At 56.4% G+C, this 22,880-nt stretch overlaps 11 protein-coding genes across 11 annotated transcripts; 6 read left to right on the top strand and 5 right to left on the bottom strand.

The window, feature by feature from the left end:
• Positions 1 to 68: 68 nt before the first annotated feature.
• On the top strand, positions 69 to 1,562 carry SDRG_04611 (hypothetical protein; the record flags this gene model as incomplete). Its single annotated transcript, XM_008610287.1, has 5 exons — positions 69 to 588; positions 644 to 861; positions 904 to 1,258; positions 1,304 to 1,405; positions 1,447 to 1,562. The coding sequence occupies 5 exons, from the start codon at positions 69 to 71 to the stop codon at positions 1,560 to 1,562; spliced, it is 1,311 nt and encodes a 436-aa protein (XP_008608509.1).
• Positions 1,515 to 3,551, bottom strand: SDRG_04610 (hypothetical protein). The gene is made up of 6 exons (XM_008610286.1): positions 3,011 to 3,551; positions 2,524 to 2,964; positions 2,292 to 2,475; positions 2,080 to 2,239; positions 1,782 to 2,020; positions 1,515 to 1,732 (listed from the first exon to the last, which is right to left on the bottom strand). Exons 1-6 carry the CDS (start codon positions 3,511 to 3,513, stop codon positions 1,631 to 1,633), a joined length of 1,629 nt encoding a protein of 542 aa, XP_008608508.1. The 5' UTR covers positions 3,514 to 3,551; the 3' UTR covers positions 1,515 to 1,630.
• A 427-nt stretch (positions 3,552 to 3,978) lies between these two features.
• Positions 3,979 to 5,417, top strand: SDRG_04609 (4-hydroxybenzoate polyprenyl transferase). Its single transcript, XM_008610285.1, has 6 exons — positions 3,979 to 4,286; positions 4,338 to 4,593; positions 4,655 to 4,791; positions 4,838 to 4,953; positions 5,014 to 5,132; positions 5,177 to 5,417. The coding sequence occupies exons 1-6, from the start codon at positions 4,025 to 4,027 to the stop codon at positions 5,355 to 5,357; spliced, it is 1,071 nt and encodes a 356-aa protein (XP_008608507.1). The 5' UTR covers positions 3,979 to 4,024; the 3' UTR covers positions 5,358 to 5,417.
• A 154-nt stretch (positions 5,418 to 5,571) lies between these two features.
• Positions 5,572 to 7,337, top strand: SDRG_04608 (hypothetical protein). Its single transcript, XM_008610284.1, has 4 exons — positions 5,572 to 6,077; positions 6,130 to 6,410; positions 6,457 to 6,953; positions 7,001 to 7,337. Exons 2-4 carry the CDS (start codon positions 6,156 to 6,158, stop codon positions 7,269 to 7,271), a joined length of 1,023 nt encoding a protein of 340 aa, XP_008608506.1. The 5' UTR covers positions 5,572 to 6,077; positions 6,130 to 6,155; the 3' UTR covers positions 7,272 to 7,337.
• A 2,489-nt stretch (positions 7,338 to 9,826) lies between these two features.
• On the top strand, positions 9,827 to 11,015 carry SDRG_04607 (hypothetical protein). Its single transcript, XM_008610283.1, has 3 exons — positions 9,827 to 10,178; positions 10,227 to 10,717; positions 10,765 to 11,015. Exons 1-3 carry the CDS (start codon positions 9,888 to 9,890, stop codon positions 10,985 to 10,987), a joined length of 1,005 nt encoding a protein of 334 aa, XP_008608505.1. The 5' UTR covers positions 9,827 to 9,887; the 3' UTR covers positions 10,988 to 11,015.
• A 1,271-nt stretch (positions 11,016 to 12,286) lies between these two features.
• On the bottom strand, positions 12,287 to 12,917 carry SDRG_04606 (hypothetical protein). Its single transcript, XM_008610282.1, has one exon. The coding sequence runs from the start codon at positions 12,873 to 12,875 to the stop codon at positions 12,585 to 12,587; it is 291 nt and encodes a 96-aa protein (XP_008608504.1). The 5' UTR covers positions 12,876 to 12,917; the 3' UTR covers positions 12,287 to 12,584.
• A 575-nt stretch (positions 12,918 to 13,492) lies between these two features.
• SDRG_04605 (hypothetical protein) lies at positions 13,493 to 14,888 on the bottom strand. Its single transcript, XM_008610281.1, has one exon. The coding sequence runs from the start codon at positions 14,863 to 14,865 to the stop codon at positions 13,582 to 13,584; it is 1,284 nt and encodes a 427-aa protein (XP_008608503.1). The 5' UTR covers positions 14,866 to 14,888; the 3' UTR covers positions 13,493 to 13,581.
• A 1,231-nt stretch (positions 14,889 to 16,119) lies between these two features.
• SDRG_04604 (hypothetical protein) lies at positions 16,120 to 18,560 on the top strand (the record flags this gene model as incomplete). Its single annotated transcript, XM_008610280.1, has 12 exons — positions 16,120 to 16,457; positions 16,504 to 16,716; positions 16,767 to 16,922; positions 16,967 to 17,159; positions 17,208 to 17,288; positions 17,336 to 17,472; positions 17,520 to 17,595; positions 17,650 to 17,712; positions 17,776 to 17,949; positions 17,995 to 18,090; positions 18,140 to 18,220; positions 18,253 to 18,560. 12 exons carry the CDS (start codon positions 16,120 to 16,122, stop codon positions 18,529 to 18,531), a joined length of 1,887 nt encoding a protein of 628 aa, XP_008608502.1. The 3' UTR covers positions 18,532 to 18,560.
• Positions 18,561 to 19,953: 1,393 nt separating this feature from the next.
• Positions 19,954 to 20,843, top strand: SDRG_04603 (hypothetical protein). Its single transcript, XM_008610279.1, has one exon. It carries the CDS (start codon positions 19,991 to 19,993, stop codon positions 20,810 to 20,812), a length of 822 nt encoding a protein of 273 aa, XP_008608501.1. The 5' UTR covers positions 19,954 to 19,990; the 3' UTR covers positions 20,813 to 20,843.
• Positions 20,844 to 20,982: 139 nt separating this feature from the next.
• Positions 20,983 to 21,874, bottom strand: SDRG_04602 (hypothetical protein). The gene has a single exon (XM_008610278.1). It carries the CDS (start codon positions 21,827 to 21,829, stop codon positions 21,032 to 21,034), a length of 798 nt encoding a protein of 265 aa, XP_008608500.1. The 5' UTR covers positions 21,830 to 21,874; the 3' UTR covers positions 20,983 to 21,031.
• A 722-nt stretch (positions 21,875 to 22,596) lies between these two features.
• On the bottom strand, positions 22,597 to 22,857 carry SDRG_04601 (hypothetical protein; the record flags this gene model as incomplete). Its single annotated transcript, XM_008610277.1, has 1 exon — positions 22,597 to 22,857. One exon carries the CDS (start codon positions 22,855 to 22,857, stop codon positions 22,597 to 22,599), a length of 261 nt encoding a protein of 86 aa, XP_008608499.1.
• Positions 22,858 to 22,880: the final 23 nt, after the last annotated feature.

The raw sequence follows: 22,880 nt of genomic DNA, 5'->3' as shown, positions 1-22,880 counted from the left end.
TTTAATATCGATAATTATGCTGTTTCAGAGAGAATTGGCCGCGCAACCAGTTTCCCGCGACCACAGCCATGGCCCACGAGCGCAAGCCGTCGACGACCGCCCGCGCCCATGAACGCTTCGTCATGAAGAAGAAGACCTTCGACATGCAGTTCGCCCACATGTACATGAGCCGCCTCCAGGCGCTGGAGCCACAGGTCCGCGCAGCCGTCCACGCCGACCCGGACGTGGCGGCCGCCGGCGTCTCGATCCTGCCCAAGATCATCGACCTGCGCGTTGGCGACGTCTGCATCATCACGGGCACAGTCTTCAAGCTGCTCAAGAACAAGCCAAACTTGCTTGACGAGTTTGTCGCTGACGAAATCCTGGCCATTGAAGAGACCGAGCACGCGTACTCGTCCGAGAACGACGAGCTCTTCCTCGAAGACGAGAGCGGCCGCGTCGCGCTCAAGGGCAAGGTTGACATCGCAGCGCTCGTGACCGGTGTCATTCTCGGCGTTCAAGGCGAGATGGGCCCCGATGGCGAAGGCTTTGCCGTCACGCGTGTCTTCCTGCCCGCGGCCGCCCCGCAACCGACGCCGCTGCCAGCGCGTACGTCTGTTTCCATCTCTATATCTGCAATCATGTACATACGATGCGCATGTAGGCTCGGACGACGCCTACGTCGCCTTGCTGTCGGGCTTGAGCTTTGGCTCGTCCAGCGTCACGCAGCACCCGGTGGCGACGGCGCTGGCCATTGACTACCTCGCCGGTCGCCTTGGCGCCGACGATGAAAAGGCTTTTGTGAGCTCCATTGTGCACACGATCATTGCCGGCAACTCCTTGAGCAAGCCTGCAAGAGACGTGCTTCTCGAGCCGGTCAAGGTACCTGCCACCATCCTAGCTCTAGACCGATCCAAATGCTAGAAATCGAGCGCCAGCGAGCTCGAAGTCAAGCCGCTGCAGCAGCTCGACCTTGTGCTCTCATCGCTCACGTCAACGATGCCAGTGGACATCCTTCCGGGTGCGTGGGACCCAAGCAACGTCATGCTGCCGCAGCAGCCGCTCGCTGCGTGTCTCCTTCCCCACGCCATGCGCTTTGCTACGTGCTCGCTCGTCCCAAACCCGTACGCCTCGTCGATCGACGGTGTTTCGTTCGTTGGCTCGTCGGGCCAGCCCGTCGACAGCGTCTTGCAGTGTTCGCTGGACCAGTCGCCCATCGATGCGCTCGAGCACCTGCTGTTGTGGCGGCACTTGGCGCCGACGGCACCGGATATTCTCGGTATACCCTTGTCCTTGTATCGTGTGGCTATGTGCCTCCATGTAGACTGCTACCCGTCGCCAGACAACGACGTCTTTGTCCTCGATGCGTGTCCGCATGTCCTGTTTGCGGGCAACCAGCCGGCCTTTGCGACCAAGCTCGTCACCGGTAGACTCGCATCTGTGACACGTTGTCATAGGTGGTATTAGGTCCCGAGCAACAGATCACGCGCCTTGTGTGCGTGCCGTCGTTTGCAAGCACGGGCACGTTTGTGCTGTTGAACCTCAAGGACCTCTCGGTGCTGCCCGTGACACTGACACTTTAAGACGCAAGAAACACAAGACAACGCGTGTGACATCATGCTCACATCGACTCGGATGGCGGCGGCTCTTGCTAATAGCAACTGTGCGAGTGTTCTTCGACAAGGTCGAATGGAATCGACTGCTGGCAGAGCGAGCAAGAGATGTACCCCGAGGGCGTGGCGACGCTCGGTGCCTAGAAACGTGTGAGGGTGCCAGGTGGTACAAGGTGCAGAGGGGCGTACGTGCAGCGTTGAGCGCGGCTCGATGACGGCGTGAAGGCCAAGGTGGAGGTCACAGCGGCGCAAGGGCAAGTGCAACGGCAGCACGCGGTCGTTGCTGCGACCAACGGATGGATCCCGGAAGCCAACGATGCACTTGGACGACGACTGGCCGCGTTCATGGCGCTGGATCGTCGTCCGAAGGAGCTCCCGTACTGTCCAGTGGTCGTCGCACCCGATACGATACTGCACGAGCTTGTCGACTAGAGCACACGATCACCCAATCAAGTATCGGTCGTCGTGACACAAGACAATAGTCTACCTTTGATGAGGACGCTGCGGGGCGGCAGCGCCAGCAGTAGCTGGTCGACACTCAGCGACTCGAGGACGGCGGCGCCAAACCGCGTTCGGACCTCGGGGCGCTTGGGGCGGTCGTCCGAGAGGCCCCACCACGCCTCGAGCTTTTCGGAAAAGGGCACCGGCTACAGCGTTAGTTTCATACTCTTGACTGTCGTCAACGACAGGTCGATGTACCGGGATGGCCTGGAGCGTTTGGAGGTTGGCGTGAAAGCTCAGCTTCCACGCTGGTAGCGCAAAGTCCTTGGCGTGGTGGAGGAACTGAGTCGCGCGCTCGACGTGGCGCTGCGCGACGTGAAGATCGCAGAGACAGAGGTAGGCCACAAACAGCAGCGTCCGGTGCTCAATCTCAATGCCAAGCCTATCTCAATGCAATGCACAATCGAGTTGAGAACCGTTGGTCACACACCGAAGCCCTGTCTCGACGTGCGCGTGGGCTTGGGTGAACCGGCTCAGCTTCGTGTCAACGACTGCGATCGCTAGCGTTGCCGCGATGTGCACGTCGACAAGCTCGAGACCCAGTGCAAACTCGAGCACCATGTAGAGAAGCGCCGCTGCCATTGGTTGCGGAGCAACCGCACTCGGTGCCTGGGACGCTTCCAGCTCCAAGGCGTACTTGAGATGCTGCGCCAGCGCAACCCGGAGCGCAGCGTGCAGCACCGAGGCGGTCGAGGAGGACGATGCGGTACTGCTTCTCGCATCCAGCTGCATGTAGAGCGTCATGATCTGGGCCTCATACGCTGGCGTGTGCCGATGACACAAATCTAGGTCGACCTCGGGCTCGGACATTTCGTCGTCGCTTGTTGCTTCGTCGTGGCGTCGGGGGACATATGCGGCCATCTTGGTCGGCCTATATGAACATATTGCTTAGTCGTCGACGACCGATGGCGGCGTACGAGGGGTTGGTGTAGCGTATGCCGTGGCGGGCGTGCGGGATAAGTGCCGCGTTCTCGACGTCATCGAGGTCGAGGCTCTCAACCGGCACGGTCAACGGCGTCATGGCGGTGACCAGCGCGTCCAAGAAGGCACCGCGTGCGGCGTTATAGGGAAACGCGAGCCAGAGACTAGTCTGGTCGGTCGTGCGCAGCAGGAGGTCGCTGCGGCGCGTCGCAACAGCCGACCCGCGCGTGGAGTAGGGTAGATAGATGGTACAAAGCGTATGGAGCGGAATCGTACCCAAGAGAGAAAAGTCATGGATCGATGCCACGTGCGGGCACGGTACGCACGACGTTGTCTCTGTGCAGGCACACGCTTTGGGCTGCCGGGCGTAGAGGGCCAGGCTGGCCGATGCGAGAAGCACGAGGTGGTACTTGGCGGTGGGCACTTTTGCGCAGTCATCTTTGGTCACGAGCTCGGCGAACGCGCCATAGACAGACCCGTGGTGCGTGGCCGGTGTCATGCGGCGGCGTCGTTTCGCGGAGTGGCGCCGAATTCCACTTGCTATATTTACACTGTGGTTGATGAACGGCGCGATTCAAGTTGCGCATGTGCATTCCTTGTGCAAAGAGACTTGCTACAACAAGTTGTCATGGGACTTGGGCATATGAATCCGCCCAGGACGGGCTGGCCGTTGAAATGTGGTGCTGGTGTTGCTCGCAGAGGCGAAGGCGACCGTCGATTCATTGCCCTCAGACTTATTGCACCCAAATATTATTGATTTGGTGTTCGAAAAATGGTCTATCGGTGAGCATGCAGATATGCAAGCACGCCATACCTTTCTACGATAGGCTAAGGACGTTGCGCATGTATATGTACTTGTGCGCACCCGTCAGCCTGTGGTGCCCACGACAGTTTTGGGTCCAACGTTGCGTGCATCCATCCAATCGCGACCGCCTGTCTGTGTGTTTATCCGGATATGCATCCGGTTGCGAGTGCTGGTGCAAACTCGGCGCAATCACCAAACGTGAACCATGGCAGCTCTCTTGGCGCGCCGGTCTATCGCGACGGCTTGCGTCCTACGCTCATCTGTCCACCGCCTTGGCTCAGTGACGCCGCGCCGACTGCCGCTGATGCTCCGAAGCATGAGCTCGCTGCCATCGTTGCCAACAGACAAGCCCGACGATGCCAAGCCCGATGCCAAGTTTGCCATTGAAAAGCAGACGTGGGCCGAGCAGCACGCGCCGCGCTGGATGCTGCCGTACATCCAACTCGCGCGCTTGAACCGCCCAGCCGGTATGAACCATCTTGCTGCTTGATTCTGCAATGTACGATATGCATGGGTAGGCACGTACATGCTGCTATGGCCAACGTTTTGGAGCACAGCGCTCGCCGCTCCCGTCGGCGCCTTCCCGGACCCCAAGCTGCTCGGGCTCTTTGCCGCTGGCGCGCTCATCATGCGTGGCGCCGGCTGCACAATCAACGATATGTGGGACAAGGACTTTGACAAGCAGGTCGAGCGTACGAACCAACGGCCGCTTGCGTCCGGCGCGCTCACGTACCCGCAAGCCTGGCGCTTCCTCGCGCTTCAATTGTCGGCCGGGTACGCCTTGCGCTCTTGTTGAAAAGAAGAAATAGAGGGGCAATGGACGCCAATGGTTTAGGCTGGGCGTGCTCGTCCAGCTCAACCCGTATACGATCGGGCTCGGCGCGTCGTCGCTCGCGTTCGTCGCTGCGTACCCGTACATGAAGCGGGTGACGTACTGGCCGCAAGCCATGCTCGGCCTCACCTTCAACTATGGTACATCCCTTGGTCGTGACGTGGCACGCTCTGACGCGATCATTAGGTGCGCTCGTCGGGTGGGCGGCGGTGCACGGCAGCTGCGACTGGAGCGTTGTGCTGCCGCTCTATGCGGCCGGTGTCTCGTGGACGCTCGTGTACGACACATTGTACGCGCACCAGGTAGTCTCGACATTCGTTTTAAAAAAAGGACTCGGAAATTACAATCGAGTTTGCATGTAGGACAAGACGGACGACAAGCGCATTGGCGTCAAGTCGACTGCGCTCCTCTTTGCCGACAAGACGCAGCCGATTCTGAACGCATTCTCGGTTGCTACGATTGCCGGTCTTGGCCTCTCAGGGTAGTCTCTCGCTGCTATACGAGTGTTAAAGCCATGGCATCTAGGTACATGGTGGACATGGGCAGTCCGTTCTACGGGGCGCTCGCGGTCGCCGCGGGCCACCTCGCGTGGCAAGTCAACACGGCCAAGCTCGACGACCCAATCAATCTCCAGACGCGGTTTGCGTCCAACAAGTACTTTGGCGCGCTCGTCTTTGCCGGCATCGTCGCTGGCAAGCTCTTCTAGATACGTACAAACTACTAGTAGCCGCGAAATGAAATGGAGCGAATGTTCAATCTCTTCAGAGGTAGTGTCACGAACGACCTGACTAACGACTGACGCGGCCACCTCCGTGATCACCCTACATACGTTGCGCAATCTCGTGATGCCAATCCCAGAACAAGAAGGACCAGGGAGCGTACACGACGTGTGCTCCAATGGGTGCAACAAGTGATGGTGAGCTCGAATGAATATCACGGAGGACACGACGAAGGGCCGCAGCTCAAATTTAACGACCCTCGACAAAAGCGCGCGATGCTGCGTTCGGATGTTGGCACTCGCATTTCGCTGATACGACAATGACACCGTGACAAAGCCGCTGCGCATCCGGCAGTACGACTATGACGACTACGACGCCGACTCTCGGGCGTCACGAGGAGCCATCGTCGCTACAGGTGTCGCAGCTGCGAGCTTTCGCAGCCAGGAGCGACGACGAGCCAATCGAGCAATGCGTTGGCCATGACAGACTTCGATTTGGGCGTGGCACCAGCTGCCGTGACGAGGCGGTTGAGTCATCGCCCAACGCCATCGAGAGGACCAAGTGACGTACGCGTGACAAGCAATGCAGCAAGATAAAGGACAAGTTGCCGTCGCTGTTACGGACACGGACGTGATGTCATTCTCATTCGTCCAGTGCCTACGAGCGCGGTGCTGCAGCCGTGTCCGTACGACGGACGTCAACATCTGGTACGTTCGATTACCGCACTGACAACCCTATGGGCAACGACGACGCATCCAGTTGTGCCATTCCGTCTTCGTACCGTGATGGAGCAACCGCAAGACGACCGCGTCTCGGAGAAGGACGCGCTGTCGGCGTATGCGCACCAGCTCCAGCGCCGCCTTGTGGTCTTGCGCGCGCGCCGATCGATGCTGCTCTCGTGGGCCGACGTTGCCCGCGCGCTCCAAGAAGAGATGCTCGAGGCAGTTCGCGATCACCGCTCTCTGCGCCAACAACTCGACGCCCACGCCCTCCTCGTGAGTGTCCTCAAGCGCTGGGTGTATGCAACCGCGCCCGCACCGGTACGTCTACGATACCTCTTATTTTGATCCAACTCGACGGCTGTAGACACCGTCGCACCAACCGAGCTGGTCCGAATCCTACTTGTTTAACGGACCCCAGAGCACCCGGCGCATTGGTTACAAGTGGCTCGCCGACCAGCTCTACCATTGCGTCGGCAAAGTTCTGAGCGACTCGATATCCCAACTGCCCTCGGCGCGCTACCAAGTGAGCTGCGAGAAAAGCCTATTTCAAATCCAAGGGGTGTGCACGCGTGTGCTCCAGTGCGACCTTGCGACCGCATCGACTGCCTACTGGATCGCCGAGCGGTCGTTTGCATACTGCCAGCAGTCGCGATCGTTCGTCCTCGACGACTGGATACGAGATGAGAATGATATTGTCTACACCCGCGAGGACGTTGGACGCGACCACCAAGCGATTTTGGGCCACAGCGTCTACGGCCGATACCACGAACTACACCAGTCGGTCATTGTCGTGCGCGCCCTTTTGCATGACGAAATGTACCCGCTGGAGCCTGACGAATGGAGCGTCGACAGCAAACAATGGTACAACTGCAATAGTTCTTCATTGGCAATGCTTCATGTTGGTGTAGGAATGTGCTCGAGCCGATGGAGGGCGGCACTCGCGTCCGAAGCGTCTATGTGATGGGCCACCCCGCGACCGCCCGCGGCTTTGTGCGACTCCAAGACTTTGTGAAATGGACCAACCTCCCAGCGTGCGAGAAGGCCGTGCTCGTCCAGCGGCTACAACACCGCTTCTTTACGCGGCAAAGCCACCTGCGAGCGATCTTTGACGCGCATTTGCAGATCGTTTTGGACGCGGTGCACGCGCGCAACCGCCTCGAGCAGCAACTGCAGAGCTAATTAACAGCGGTGGCATGTGCGGATTATGCGAATGTCAATTGTGACGCATCGCCGTCGTGTTGTGTGGTCGTTTGTTCCATTTCGACACGCAGAATGGGTGTTTCGCGGATAACAGACGTCGTACCTATCCTCTATCCAGGGCAAACTACGACGGAGCGACCACCGCGCTGGTGTCTACTATGCCAGTGGTCCGTGAAATAAGTATAAATTTGCGCGGATTTTGGTTTTAGTGGATAATGCGCAGGGTCTCAAAACGGCAGAAAAAGCCGCGGAAAAACGCGCAAAGCAACAAATTTATCCCGAACCGGCACTATTGGCCCCGATAAAGTGTTCCCGGGGTTGGGGGTAATTCCGGGCAATGTCCGTGCATTTCTCCACCATTTTAGCCGTTGTTGGCCCCGCTCATGTTTCGACCAAAATACGCGCACTTTTGAATCGCACCAGGTGGTCCGCGGGGCGGGGTTACGTTTTATCAACCACAACACATTCGTGATGCATGGCTTGAGCTGAATGGCTCTGCACTCGAATATAATGCGCTTCTAAATGAGGTCTTCTTGCTCGCTCGGAAAACCGCTTCCACTTCTTCCCGTCGTTCAAAATTGTTCTAGTACCGCGCCAGACCCCGGTAGATAACAATTGACATCTACAATGCGATGCAGTTCCGCCTGTGAAGATATTGCACGAGACAGCAGATCAACGTGGTTGTTTTGATGGCATCTGGTAAGCGTTTGGTATTACAACTCATAATATGTGTTAGTACAGCTCCACATTATGGAGCTGTGCTTCATAACCAAAAAGCAGCGAGATTGTCTGCTATGCAGTCAATCGGGCGTGCAGACTTTGCATGTCCCCAGGTAGTAAGTAGTACGTAGTGGTTTTTCTACTTTCGATAGGCTCGTCTACGTTCTTCCATTGGTGTCCATTTTTCTTTTGGCATTGTACTTTTTCAAGAGAGCCTCTTGGCCCGTCTCGGCACGGCCACCTGCTCGAGCACGCACGACTTGAACGAGTGCGTTTACAAACACTTTGATTGTCATGTCTATTGACCCTCGATGGATTGTTGTTGAAGTGAGTCTCTTTAGATACTAGTACAAATTACACTGAACTGTTTTTGGGGGGTGGACTTTCGATTCAGAGGGTGGTGTGCTTGACGGCAGCAGCGGCGAGGCTTAGCCGTGTTGAAGGCGAGGCGTATGGATGGCGCAAGCCGGGACGAAGTGGTCACGAAGCCAGGCGTCGTGGCGCAGGGCGTTCATCATTTGGAAGTGGCACGTCGCTTGGGTATTCAGCATCAAGTGGTGGAGATGTATCTTGGTCAAGAACGGGCCGCTTCGGGTGTCACGACGGGCGCCTCGGCCGTTTCGGGCGAGCCAGACAGTGTGCAGCACACACCCTCGATATATTGTAGTGGGTCGGAAGTCCAGACTCGCCGAGTGGTGTGGGAAATTTGCAAAAAATTGCGACAAGAGTGTGACCAGACGCAACGAGCAAAACTAATACTAGTGTAGCCACTAGTAGCACCGTCGTTGCCCATGCAGCCCATGAGTGGTGGGGCATGCAAAATGTCACCCATCAACGTCGGCGAGATCACTTCTCTCGCCTCTGGCATGTCGCCGTTGCATGTCCGTTTTGTAATTATCAATAATTATTTACGACCAGCAGTCTAACAGCGAGCACGTGCCGAGGATCCTTTCCTATTGCGTTTGTCCACGAGGGCCACAAACTATTTTTGTTTTTAAAGACTGTCGACGTCGAGTATCGAAGTGGCTACCTCGAGTGTACATGCGTTGCGTTGTGCCGTGGCCACGACACGACAACCATGGTCACTGGGACACGAAAGCATCGAATGAGAAAGCGTGGTGTTGCACCGACACGGCCGCAAGGCGACGTGACGGCTATCCCGTTTACAAATATACCATTTCAAGCGACCTTCGATAACGTTGGGATGCTAGCTCGTCGCCAAATGCTGGCAATGCTACAGTCATGCCTGTGGCAGGCCACGTGCCGGTAATCATGTGCATCTCTTTTGGGTTGATTCGTTGCTTGTGCGGTTAGCTGCGGCGTGCATACGACCTTTCGAGAGAGTGGCACGCTTGCTCTTATTCTAGTGCGTTTCGCACAGTCTGTCGACGCGCACGAACCGTACGGTTCCGATTGGTAGCAAGGATGCCCGTCACGGCTTGCGATATGCCGCTCGACCTGGACTGAGATTGCCGTGTCATATCTTTCGCAGCGGTGGGATTCCCACGAAAACCACGTGGTCGAGAGTGACTCGGTCATCTTCTGAAACAGAAGTGACGTCGCGCAGTTTCGTGGTCTTGGACCCGCACGCAGGACTCCATAAACTCGGCCAACGGAGGCGTCGGACCCTCTTGACGCAGGTGTGTTCTGCACCCATGTCGTGAGGCGTTGTGCATGCTAAGGACGATGGTGAAGTTGCCATTTTGCGCCTCAATTGCAGCCATCTGCTGCCGAATCTAGTCAGTAACCGTGGTCAATGAGACGATCGCCAGGCGCCACGTGGTGGCTGGAAGAAACATGCTGCTCGTGTGACGCACAACTCCAAGTCGAAGAAAGTCCGCCGCAGTCATTTCACATCGTGCACTGCGCGCAAGCATGGGCATGGCGGTGGCCGAGTCGACAAAGAAGCCCCGCGCGATGCTGCCGCCCAAGCTCGTCATGACCGAGAACGAGTACCTCACCCAGTACATGCACACGCTGCAAGAGAAGCTCCGGCATCTCCAGACGCGACAGACGACGCTACTGCCGTGGGCCGACGTTGTCCGGGCGCTCGCCGACGAGACGCTGCAGTGCGTGCACACCAACCGCCAGCTCTGGCGCCGTGTCAACGACCACGTCGCCGTCCTGGACCTCTTGCACGCGTGGATTCAGAGCACGTTGGACTCGGTACGAAACTGAATTGGTTTTGAATTTGAGGTTGATATGCGTGAGTAGACGTCGGCGCACCACTGGTCGCGGTCGCCACGCCTCTTTGCCGGCGATGTCTTGCCCCGCCACTTTGCCATCAAGTGGCTCGCGATGCAAATGTACCACCAGCGCGAGACGGCGTTCGCACATGCCGATGCTTTTGGGAACGAAGATGCCTCGTTTGTCCGCGCACAGCCCACCGGCGGGTTTGTGGGCGTTGCTCAGCTCTTTTCACCGCACACGATCGACTCGATTGTGGACGCGTGGGTCATGGGGCAAGCCGAGTACGCCGTTCACTCGTCGACGATGGCGGTGGTCGTCACGTCGCCCGAGGTTGACATAGCCTACGCTCGCGAGACGACGGCGCTGAGTCCAAACCAGTGGCTGGTGGGCAACTGCATTTACGGCCGCTTCACGCAGCGTGAGTCTAAAGCCACGACAATTGTCATGCGGACGATGACCAACGACGAGATGCAACCGATCGATATGCCGCTCTGGACCGCGGGCTGTCAACTCTGGTACGTTTTGCTCTTTAAATATGGGATTTAGCGATTTATGGTCGTAGGATATCGATGGCGAAAGCAACCGAGACGACAACATGCGTCAAAGTCTATTTTTCCATGGACCACCCGCGGTCGTCCCATGGTCCCATTGATTTGATCGAGCTCACAAGAGCGCTAGAGACGCTGCCGAATATCACTGCTCTCGAGCGCGTCGTCCGAGCACGCTGCCGCGAATTTCAAACGCGGTTGCTAGCGTATGTCTACTCGTTTCTGAACACGAAATAAAACGTGGTGTACACTAATACAATCTTGCGTCATATTATCAGACTCAGATCCGCCGATCGTGTGTGGTATCCGCTCGGTGGTGGTTGTTTGTCGTTGTGGAAGCTGTCTTGTTCGGCGTCAATGGAAATCACACACAGTCTCCGAAGCAACAAGCGCGGTAGCCGCGACAAGGAAGCCGCCCTCTACCAAGGATGAAGCCACGTCCGTTGTCAAGAGGCTTGGAGCGGACTGAGAAACAATGTCTGTCGTCTCTACGAGTCAAAATGGTCTTCGTTGGAACCGTCCGCGCGTGCGTTTGCAGTGCTGCGAAAGATCCATGTCCAGTCCTTCGGGTGTACAAATACCGGGTGCGTGATGGGCGACACACCTGCATCACGCACAAATGACAAACTTGACATCCATTTAGCAGTAGCATCTGGTATGGCACCACATGTCCCGTGTGGTAGGATTACCACCGAGTGATTACAGGTCGTACCACCAATCCGAGACACATCACCACAAGACCGACGAGAAGAATGTACGACGTACAGTTAGTTGAACGTGTCTACAGGACGCGCAAGTGCATGTGCATACAAGAAACAAGTACGGTGTGCGCCGTGATACGCTTCCCATCAACAATGGCGACGCCTCACCGCTGCCGTCACGCAAAGGAGTCCCACCGCCAAAGTGAACAGGCGGAGTACTATTGAACAACACATTGGGGACGTTTTTGGCACCACTACCAAGTCTATGGACGATTGTCGTCAAGGCGGCGCGTGTCACTCAACTGCACTTGCACCACCGCCTCGTTCAAAACCCTGGGTAGCTGGCTCTTCGTCGTCTTCGCCGGCTCCTCGCCAACACGAGTGGCCACGCCGGCGCCTTGTCCCGCGGATAGCGCTCGTGCCTCAGCTAGCCTAGATCAAGTCCGACACCCGAGTATACAACACCAAAACATCAATTGCGAAAAAAGAAAAAATAATTTTCTCGTATTATTTCTCAGCAACGTGGACCAACCCTTGACTATAATTTGAGAGCGAAGCGAGCTCGGCTTTGCGCACAGGGTCCCAAGCTGATCGAAGAGCAATAATCTACCAGGACACCAGGACTTGCTCGGACATTTCCGCGTACACGGTACGGCGAGCTCAACATGGCAGTGTGACCAGAGCGTTGATCATGCATGATACGAATTCAGAATTCGAAATTGACTTTAATTATTAACCCTTCTACACCCACCCTCGCAGTTGCTACCAGTCGTGTTGGCAGAGCCAGCTCTGTAGTACCGGGTTTAAACCCTGCCAACAGTCGGATTATCGGCATCAAAGTACACAGGGCATGGTTGGTGTTATTTCTTGCATTGATACATCCGTGGACGAGACGCACGCACGCGATGGGCCGAATGACAAGTTATCCTAGACTTCTCTTCAGTGTCTACTTCACAATGCAGGATACAGTCTACATGAACGAGTTTACAGCCGCACAACCGCCGCCAACAGACAAACAAGAGCAGCTTGATTTTGCGGAAGAATACCTCGCGTTCAATACATAGCAGCAAAGCAACCAGGAGAATATGTGGTATCATTAAATATGGAGGCATGGAGAGAGTCGTGTGGACCGATCACCAGTGGTTGAAAACGTGCTGGTTCTCGGTGTTTTCGTACAGACAGTCGAAGGCCTGGGCTTGCTGCTGCGGATTGTGCTTACCAAACTCGAAGCGCGCTCGGCGCGACGCTGCGCCCTCTTCCAATTCCATGCGGACGACTTGGAGGACATCGAGCTCGACGGGTTGTGCGACGTAGTGGCGCAGTGCGCTCCAGACGCCGCCCGTGATGGCGCTCGTGAGCAAAAGCGTTTTGAGCGGCGACTTGGCCGGCGACGGCTTGGGGAGCGAGACGGGGACAGCGACCATGATGTTGAAGCTAGCGATGCTTTTTTAGTTATGCGCCATGGCTCCAGTCGACGTTGGTGCAAAGCCGTGCACCGGTTGTTGCGTCTTTTTCCCACGCCGTATCCGGATACAACGGCCACACTTGGTGTTTGTATGCAGCATGAACACATAGAGGCACGGCGCACCAGAAACGGCGCCACCACAGCTCGTACAACCATCTGATTGGACCGTGCGACTAGTCCACAAGGACGCTACACATCCCTGACGTGGCATTTTAGAAACTGCTTGAGGTCGTATCTCGTTCAAGAAAATAGGACAACGAAAAGGCAACCTCGGGCAGAGGCCCAGCGAGAATCGACCCGCGTTGGTTCTTTTTTACTTGTAGCGACCGCCTTAGATTTGGCGGTGCATGTTGTACCAGTTTCGACAAAAAGACTAGCAGATCCAAGGAAGCTTATGTACAAAATCCTAAATCTCGAATCTATACGTTTCCCAAGGTTCTATCAGGTTTGAGGAGTACATCTATTTTTGACACGAGACGCACACTTCTTGGCATTCGATAGGTTTCCCGCCATCGTACCATGGGCATCTTTGAACCTAAAGGCATGAGTCCTTGACCGTAGTAAACGCAAGCTAAGTTGGATACGGTAAAAATGTCGATTATCGCAAAGGAATAGCAATTGAAACAAGCTAATCGCATGGACGCACAAAGAAGACGAGAAGCGGTTTACGACGTGCACCACTTGGTGCCGTACTCGGCACCGAGGTATTCGCAATATTCCTTGTCGTAGTCGGCCGTCAAGCACTGCGACGCGGCCGGGTAGTAGCAGCCGTTGCAGCCGTTGCAGTCGCCCTGGGGCTTCTTCGTGGGCTTGGGCGTCGGCTTCTTTGTGGGCTTGCCCGTGGGCTGCGGCTGGTTGGAGGTCGGCTGCGGCTGGTTGGACGTCGGCTGCGGCTTGCCGCTCATGGGCGGGTACGAAGGCCCTTCGGCCACGTTGCACATGCCCTTGCCGCTCACACCGCGTTTGAGGTAGATGTAGCCTTGCTCGCCCCAGCCCGTGCCCCACGAGTTCTTGATCTTGAAATGCTGCTGGCCGTCCTTGGTGCCATACCCGACAGCAATCACGGCGTGGTCCGACTGCGCTCCCGGGCAACTCTGCACGACGCCGCTCTTGTAGTTGCGCCACACGTTGTTGCCAGCCTCGACGACGACCGTCACCGGCTGCTTGTCGAGCGCGCTCTGGAGCGCACTCTCGCCTTGGATGTCGACCGACTTGCCGACGCTGACCTTGGTCTTTTGGCACTCCTGGCACTGGCCGTTCTGGTTGGAGCTGCCCGAGGTGTACGGGAAACCCGACTCGGTACACAGACCCGTCTGCGCAATGTAGTCGAGTGCCTTGTTGGGCCAGCCACCCTGGCAGCCGTAGCCCGCGCTCGAGGCGCAGCTCACGAGCTGCTGCTCGGAAAAGTCGACGAGCGAGCCGGTCACGAGGCAGTGTGCGGCTTCGACAGCGCCGACGGCCGCGAACGACCAGCACGACCCGCAGCTGCCTTGGTTGCGCACGGGCGACATGCACTTGTTGGTCGTCCAGTCGACGTCCGTCGCCTCTCGCTGGGCCTGCGTCAGCGTGAGCTGGACGTTGTCGCCGCGCAGCTGGCGCTTGGGCGTCTCGTGCTTGAAGGAGCCCTTGACAAAGGCCGCAAACTCGTCTTCGGTCATGAGCGCAAACTGGTTGTCGGTCGAGAAGACGGCGCCCTTGTGCTGCTGGTTGAGGTCATCGACGATCTTTTGGGTCGTGGCAAACCGAAGGAGCTCGTCGTCAATCTCGCCGTCTTCGAGGTTGCCGTGTTCCGTCTTGGGCGGGAGAAAGCCGTTGGCTTCGGCTTGCTTGCCGGCTTGGCTGGCCTTCCACGCCTCGAGCTTGGCTTCGAGGTCGACCTTTTCTTGGGCCGAGAGGCGCAGGCCGTGGACGGCCGATGTGGCGAGAAGAAGGCAAGCGATCGACTTCATTGTGGTGGTGTGAAGTGGTCGAGGCAAATTGGGAAATGAACACACGATGCCGGTGTGAGCTCCACCATCGGCGTTGCATGCGACGCGCGGTGTTCGATTTCAAGAGCAGAGGCACTGTTGAAAAGGCTCTTTCTGAGTCAACTGAGTCGCGTATCTGAGTTTGTGGTCATTTTGCAAGGCAAAGCCGCCACCAGTTGCTATTGTCGTGCGCATGGGGATTCCTGGAACTGCAGAGGATGCATGCAACGCCACGGTCTTTTGATTAGCATGGATGAGGAACTTGGCTGACGTTTCCATCGCACGCTGCTGGTTGAGTTTGCACGTTGAAATTGCACTTCTATCGAACCGGCTCTACCCGTTCTTTCATTGCACGCCGCCACGTCATTGTGCCTGTACCATTGGTGGTGTCTCCATGCGAGCTCTAGTTTCGCTTCAATGGCATCACAGTTTGTATTGAGTAAAGATGGCAGCTACCATCGTGGCTTGGCTAAATTGATTCATTTAGATGCAGGTATTATCGATCGGTGTGTGCATTTTGTTGCGGTCGAACTCGAATGTGTTGCCAACTTTGCGGTAGCAAACACATGTCGGCGGAATTAGACCGCAAAACGGACGGAGGCTAGGAATTGGAGCGTGTGGTGTACAGTATTTTCAACCTCATTTATGGCGCGCAAGATTCGAGCTTGCTGTTGGCGCCACCGAGCCACGCGTTTCGAATGTGCAGTAATGAAAAGGGCGCGGCTTCAAAGCCACTCTGCCGACACCTGGCGTGCAGCAAGAGCCGGGCTTTGAAGCAGTATACAGGTCTGCCAATATCCCCAGCCACCCCAATCGAGGCGTTGGGTGCCGACGCGAAAAAATACTGCGGGCCCACGCTCACGAGACCGCGGTATAGTTGCTCCGTATACAATATTGTATATATAAACGTGTTTCGCGTTATCTTCATTATTACACAAAGACTTCGCATACGTAGAGTCTAGCAATCTCCTTCTTCTTCATTGGAACCACAGCTCGATTTGACGGCACAGCAAGGACCGAGTGGCTTATTGTCCTGCCTTGTGTGCGTTGGCGATCTACCTCTGTATTTGGATACATATTGATGACAATATCACAGTTGTTTCGCAAGTTATCGAGTATGGAAGGTAATCGAGTTGCTCAGTCGAACTGATCTACTTGTTCAGGCAAAATCCGATATTCGTTTGCGAGTCCTAACTAGGACATGTCCTTTTAAATTGGCCACACAGAGGATTTGCCATGTCGGTCGCACTGCAGCACCGCGTGAAGAAGCTCTTGGCGAGCCAGGCAGAGATGGCGAGCGCCAAGAGCCTTCTCGGCTCGCTGCCACCACTCGTCGCCATCGACGTCGGCGGGACCACCGCGGGCGTGCGTACCGCGCTCAAGAGCAGCCTCGACAACGCCAGCCTCCGCGTCGCGGAAGGCCTCCTTAGCGAGATGGACGTGGTGCTGGCGTCAATTAGCGCGCTCCAGCAGAAGGCGGAGGCCATGGACGTCACGTGCCAGCACGTCGCTGCGTACCTCGACACGACCGAGCGCACGTCCAACGCGTTCGTCGCGCAGGCCGCGGCCCTTACGTACTCCATTTGCATGCGCATCGCCCACCGTGACGCGAACATGTAGGGGCGAGCAGCGCGCGCTGCAGGCCGAGATGGACGAGACCAAGCAGTTTCTGTCGCAGCACCAAGTCGACCCCGTCGACGTCGCGCTCCTCGAAGCGCCGGCGCTCGATGGCAACGACGACGCCATGACCGTCTTCTTTGACGTCCTTTCGCGCGTCGGTGGCATCAAGTCCAACTGCAAGCGTCTCGTGGAAGCGAATCCTGGGCCCACAAGGTACGTCTGCTTCTATCCTTTGCCCACTCCTTGCATCTGTGCTCTCGTAGCCTCGAGCTGCTCGACCGCGTCGGCCAGCACCAAGATGCAGCGTACGACAAGCTGTACCAATGGACGCTGCAGCACTGCGGTGGCGCCGAGACCGAGCCCAGCCGCTTGCTGCACCACGCCATGCGCCACCTCGTCGCCCGCCCTGCGTTTTATGCGTACGCTCCGCATGCTACGAGATGACGGAGACCATGGCGAATAGGCATTGCAAGGAAGCCCTTGTAGCTGCTCGACGCGGTGCGATCTTGCGCCGCTTCATCATTGCGCTGACGCGGGGCGGTCCCAACGGCATTCCTCGGCCCATCGAGATCCACTCGCACGACCCGGTCCGGTATGCTGGCGACATGCTGGCCTGGGTCCACGCAGCCATCGCTTCCGAGCACGAGTACTTTAAAGTACTGTAGTCATCCGCATCGACTAGATGAGTGTCTGACGCGCAATAGGTGTTGCTGGACGGGGCCGAGGCCGGCGAGACGCAGCGGCTCGTGGGCCAAGCCTTTGAGGGCATCGCGCGCCCTCTCGAGGTGCGCTATCTCTTTGATCGACCGCGCATATCGTCCAAGGAGCGTAGGTGCGCTTGCAGCAGACGCTCACGGGCCAGACCGCGTGCCCTGTTGTGTATCAAGTGGTGCACCTTCTCGGTTTTTACTGCGTCACCATGGCCAAGCTGGTGCCCCAAGACGCCGAGCTGAGCACTGTTCTTGTCGAGTAGGACAATGCTGTGGGGATGCCACATGTCTTATGCTGCATGCTAGGTCGCTCGCCCGTGCCCGCACGAGCTTTGAGAAGCAGTGGCAGCACCAAGTGGACGTGTTTCAAGCGGTTATGCAGGTAGCGTGCCCAAACACGCCAATATTCGACACCATGCAAAACTACCTGCACTAGGAAGACCGCGCCGACTTTACCCTTGTCGCGGCGCATGCGACGCTCGACACGACGCACAAACTCGTACGTAGTAGCTTGAGTGTTTTGTTGCCTTTTTGATTTTTTATGATTTTTATACATTGCTAGGCGCATTTACTTGATATTTACCAAAGCGCGCTGCTACCGTTCGGTGCTCAAGCCGCCGATGTGGCGCCCGTGATCGAGTGCTTCGTCGTCGCGCTTGCTGCGTCCTCCAAGCAACGCCATGCTGACCCGAGCGACGCGCTCGTCTTTCAGCTCAACCAACTCGGCTGTGTTCACGTATCTTACTAGTCAGTCGACCACCGTGTGTATCCTGTCGAGTAGGCAACGCTCTCGCGCTACGAGGCGCTTGCCGGTGCGTGGGTCGCTGAGCTTTCACGGGACATTGGCGCCAGTATCGATGCGCTGGCCACTGCGCAGGTGCGACATGCGCCGCGGGTTAGGGTTTCATTCCTGAGAGCGTACCTAGGCGTCGGTGGTGCTGCAGCGGTGTGGCGTCGCGACGCTGCTCGAGCGCATGGCTGCGGTGCACGAGGTATATCTCGTCGATGTATGAAATGAAAACGAAGTGTCCGTTTCTAGGCGGGCAGCGCAATGCCCGGCCTCGACGTCGACAGCGTCCGCATCGTTGTCCACAACTTTTGCTCGCTGCTCATGGCGCTTGAGCTTCCTGCCATTGAGCGCATCTCGCAACCGGACGTCCGCGACGAGGCGTACACACGAGCCGCTCGCCGCCTCTGCGATGCCTATGGCGCGATCCACGCGTTTGTGTTTGCCCCTGTCATGGGCTATGCCCAGCCGTCGACGATTGTTGTGCACACGCCCAAGGAGATTGAAACCATCTTGGACCTTGCGTCCTAGACCCAGTCCTAGACCCAGTCCTAGACCCATTCAGTAATGCGACGTACAACCGCTCCTTGAATCTTGTCTACTTGAACGCAACCCACGTCCTTGACTGCTAGCTCGAGCCGGCTTCAAAAGCCAACGACTCGGGCTCCATTTTTCGAGCCAAGCCGAGCCGAGCTGAGCCGAGCCAAGCTGAGCTGAGCCGTGGCGATGCCTAACTTGAAGTAAAATCCCAGCTCTCAAAAGCCTATTTGACAGAATGTGTCAGCTACTTCAGTGCAAAGTTTTGTGGAAATCGGTGGTCGGTTTTGCTGACGGGCATGTCCTACCGTGCGGTTATGAACCGAAGACTCATCTTGGGTTACGTCTGCTACGGGTCTCGAGCTCTGCAGCGCATCGAGTCGAGCACGCAACGATTGAAACAAGTCTCACTTGCACCTGTTTCGAAAACCCAGTCGACTGCAGAATGGGAGGACAGCCTTCAACGTTGACACGAGCATCTGCGCGCAAGTTGAGCTTCGGGTCAGCTCCGAATCAGCCTTCGACTCTAAAGCGCCACGTGCCAAGGAATTAGGGCCCACAGCGTTTGCAGGCCGCGACACTGGCGTCCTTGACCATCACCCGTAGTGCTCTATTACTTAACATTGCATTCGAGAGACTCAGTAGGTACGAAACGAGTGGCAACTAGAAAAAGAAAATAAATTCTTTTTTTTCTTTTGAGTGCCTTGGACTGACATCCTGGGTACCTCGACAAAAAGACACGGGGATCAGACGGGCGCTACTGCGATCGTTGAAGGAGACCGGGTCCGACCAGGAGCCATGCCACTGCAGATCCCACCATACTATCCCACGGTCTGAAAACCCTCCCACATTGCTAAAAAGATAGACTCTCGTCGTTTGGCTTGCATCAACGTTGTCTTCAAGTCGGTGACGTCGTTCAAACTATAATCACCAATCGTACTAGGCGTGACGCTGGCTGCGACACCTGTCGCTGGCGTCAATACATCGCGCGTGCAATGCTGCACGGGGCGCAACATGTGGTATCCGCGGTGCGCAACACGTGGCTGCCGCAGCCAGTGCACCTCGCAGTTCATGGCTCACGGGGCGCGGCGTCATTTGCGCGGGCAAGTGACGTCAGGTGCGGAACAATCGGGGAACGTGATGCGGACAACCGTCGTCCTACTTCCGCTTCATTTGCATACTAGTACTATCCGCCTTTGCTACACATTCAAGCATATCCATTCGTCAATGACAAGCGGCCCGCAACCGGGCAACAGAATTAGACACCCGAGTGGTATTCCTTCGAGTGTTTCTACGATCCCGTCCAGGTAGCGTTGCGCCCCTTGGTAGCCTTTCCTCGTGTCTCTTCCCGCATAGGGCCTGTCGCAAAACAGATGCTGCAGTGAATGTAACCACTCGTGCGGCTCACTTTGCATTTGCACCTCTACCTCGCACTCGTCGTCATCTTCGCATAATGGGCTGGCAAGGTTACGTCATCGCGGTCATCGTCTTCCTCTGCGCTCTCTACGCCTTCCACGGCATGTACCGTGTCGTCAAGACGGCACCGGTCTCGCTGAGCTCCATCACGTACTCGTCGTCGACGCACTTTAAAGGCCTCTTTGGCTTTCGCGTTGTCGTGGCCGCGCTCTACATTACGACGCTCATCTACCAGCTCACGTACCAAGAAGGCCGCGCGTTCACCATGTACACGGTCTGGAACTTCACGCTCCAGTTGGTCTATTTTCTCTGGGCCATCAAAGTCCAAGTGGCCGAGTGGAGCCATGCGGGGTCGTTTGTCCCGATGACGCGCGAGCGGCAATGGCTCTCGACGCTCTTCACGGTCGTCTTCTCGACGAGCTTCCTCGTTGCGCTCGTCTACTGGTCGGTCATCTACAAGGCGTCGACGTGGTGGGTCGGCTACATGGAGCACGCGGGCAACAATGCGATTCTCATTCTCGAGTTTTGCTTGAACCACTGCTTTATGGTGCGCAGTGACGCTCCGTTTGCCGCTATGTGGCCCGTCGTGTACGTCACGGTCATTTGGATCTGCAAGGCGACGTTTCTCGACAAGTGGCCGTATACGTTTATGAACCAAGAAAAAGCGCTCGCGCCGCTCATGTATGTGGGCGTGATCGTCGCCCACATTGCGTGCTTTGGCTTTGTGCTCTTGCTCGCCAAGGCCAAGACCAAGTACCTCCCCAAGCGCTGCCACATTACCGCCGACATGACAAAAGAAGACGTCGTCTACAGCCACTGCCAGTCGGCCAAGGACGAGCTCGTCGCGAGCCACGCCTAAGTTTTGTATTTATTCCATTTTGAACTTGTTACTTGTTTGTTTGGTGCATTGACAGTGCGACGCACGAGTCAGCTGGAGCCCTTCGGTTGCGCAGATAGCTCGATAGATAGATAGATAGATAGATAGATAGATAGATAGATAGATAGATAGATAGATAGATAGATAGATAGAGACACTTGATATTTGATGAGAAATAAAAAGAAATTATTACGAGGTATCTTAAGCAATCGTATCGTAGTTGATCGAGTTCATAAAGAGCTTGTTGGCTTGAACGACAGGGCAGAGCGAAGGAAAGTACTTGGCTTTGGCCGACGAAATCGCGAGCGCGAGGCCAAACATGGCAAAGTGACCGACAAAGATACCAATGTACCAAAGCGGCGCGACCGGCGTCTCCATCGTGAGAAAGCGGTAGGGCCACCAGCCATCGAGCCACGTGACGTTGCTGATCCAGATGAAGACGGCGTAGACCGAGGGGAAGAGCGAGACGTACATCACGTCCGTGCCCTGCACGAGAAAGCCGTTGAGTGCAAACTCGACGAAGAAGAGGAGCGTGTTGCCGCCGTGCTGGATGTAGCTGTACCAGCGCATGTTGGGGTTGTAGAGGAGACCCCAGTAGATGACAATCACCAAAAGCGAATTCGCAAAGCAAATGTTGAAGAGCGAGTTGAGGAGCGAGCCTTCGCGCGTGACCGTGACGGGCGTCTGGCGCGATCTCGACGTCGACAGCTGGTACTTGATGGCCCAGAGATAGTAGAGACTCTGGAGGATAAAGTTCCAGACCGTGTAGAACGAGATCATTTTGGTCCCGAGGTTCTCGGCTTCGGCGATGAAGACGGCCGCGTACAGCACGAGCATACCGACGCGAAAGCCCAAATGAACATAGTACGTCGACGGTGGCTTGTACTGGAACGACTCGAGGACCGCCGGCCCACCGCCGAGGTTGAGGTTGTAGATGGCGTGGCCCGAGATGGCAAAGGACGCTGCGAGGATCGAGCCGATGACGAGTTGGACCCACATGCTTGTGCTGTCGACTGCGAATGGAACAATGAAGAGTGATTTGACGATCGGTGGTGGGTGCTGAATATCCACGGGCGTCCGTGCAAGCTTACCCATTTACCGAAAAGGCGATCGGCGATCATACTTTGGTCGTCTGGATGTCGACAATTGTAAATTGATTGGCTGATGTCAGAGCGATCATGAGACCTTGAGTGATAGGTGCACTATTGCACACTTTTTGGTCGCACGTGGTGCAAGCTGGTTCAACGATTGGCGTCGGTTTAGACGGCGAACGAATTCATTAGATCGATGCGCATGGGTATCATAGTATACACTCCAGAGAGCGCCGCCACAGTACGGTATCTCTGGTTGTTGTAGAAATGAGTTGTTTGGTATCTCTGGTTGTGTGGGATGTTGAGCGCGATCGTCACAACGTGTCCAACGTTGTGGGCTGCGCTCGTCACAATCCCACAACCCGCCGTCAAGATGCGTGTATATGAATGCAGACTATACGATTTTCAACAAAGGAGCTGAAATCACCCAACCAACTAAAAACACGCAGCTGATGGTTGAAGTTGCATCCGGTCGCGCAACTGCCCACAGCTAATTCCCACAACTGCGATCACACTCGCCCCGCACCAAAGTAGCACATTGCGATCTGGTTTTATCAAGGGAGTGATACATTGGTTCCCCTTGACCAGCACCTCCGATGTTGGCAAGACATTCAATAGCTCTTTGAGAGGATGTAGTTGGTATTCGTTGCCTGCTTTTACAAACGAGGACTCCAACTACACAATCGACTGGTACGAAGTCGGACGACCGCCATTGGCTTGAATGGACGTTTCGGGGTGCAGCGTCGGGAGGCAGCGCGCCTTGACTTGCGAGAGGCCGTACGCGGCGCCAAACAATGCAAAGTGACCGAGAAAGATGCCGAGGTACCACAGCGGCGCGATCGACGTGTCCATCGACAAAAAGTCGTAGGGCCACCACCCGTGCAGCCACGTGTCGTGGCTGATCCAAATGAACGTCGTGTAGATCGTGGGCGACATCCCCGCGTACTTGAAGTCTTCCG

This window comes from Saprolegnia diclina (genome assembly GCF_000281045.1).
Source record: "Saprolegnia diclina VS20 unplaced genomic scaffold supercont1.11, whole genome shotgun sequence".
NCBI lineage: Eukaryota > Oomycota > Saprolegniomycetes > Saprolegniales > Saprolegniaceae > Saprolegnia > Saprolegnia diclina.
This window is presented reverse-complemented; position numbering and strand designations above follow the sequence as displayed.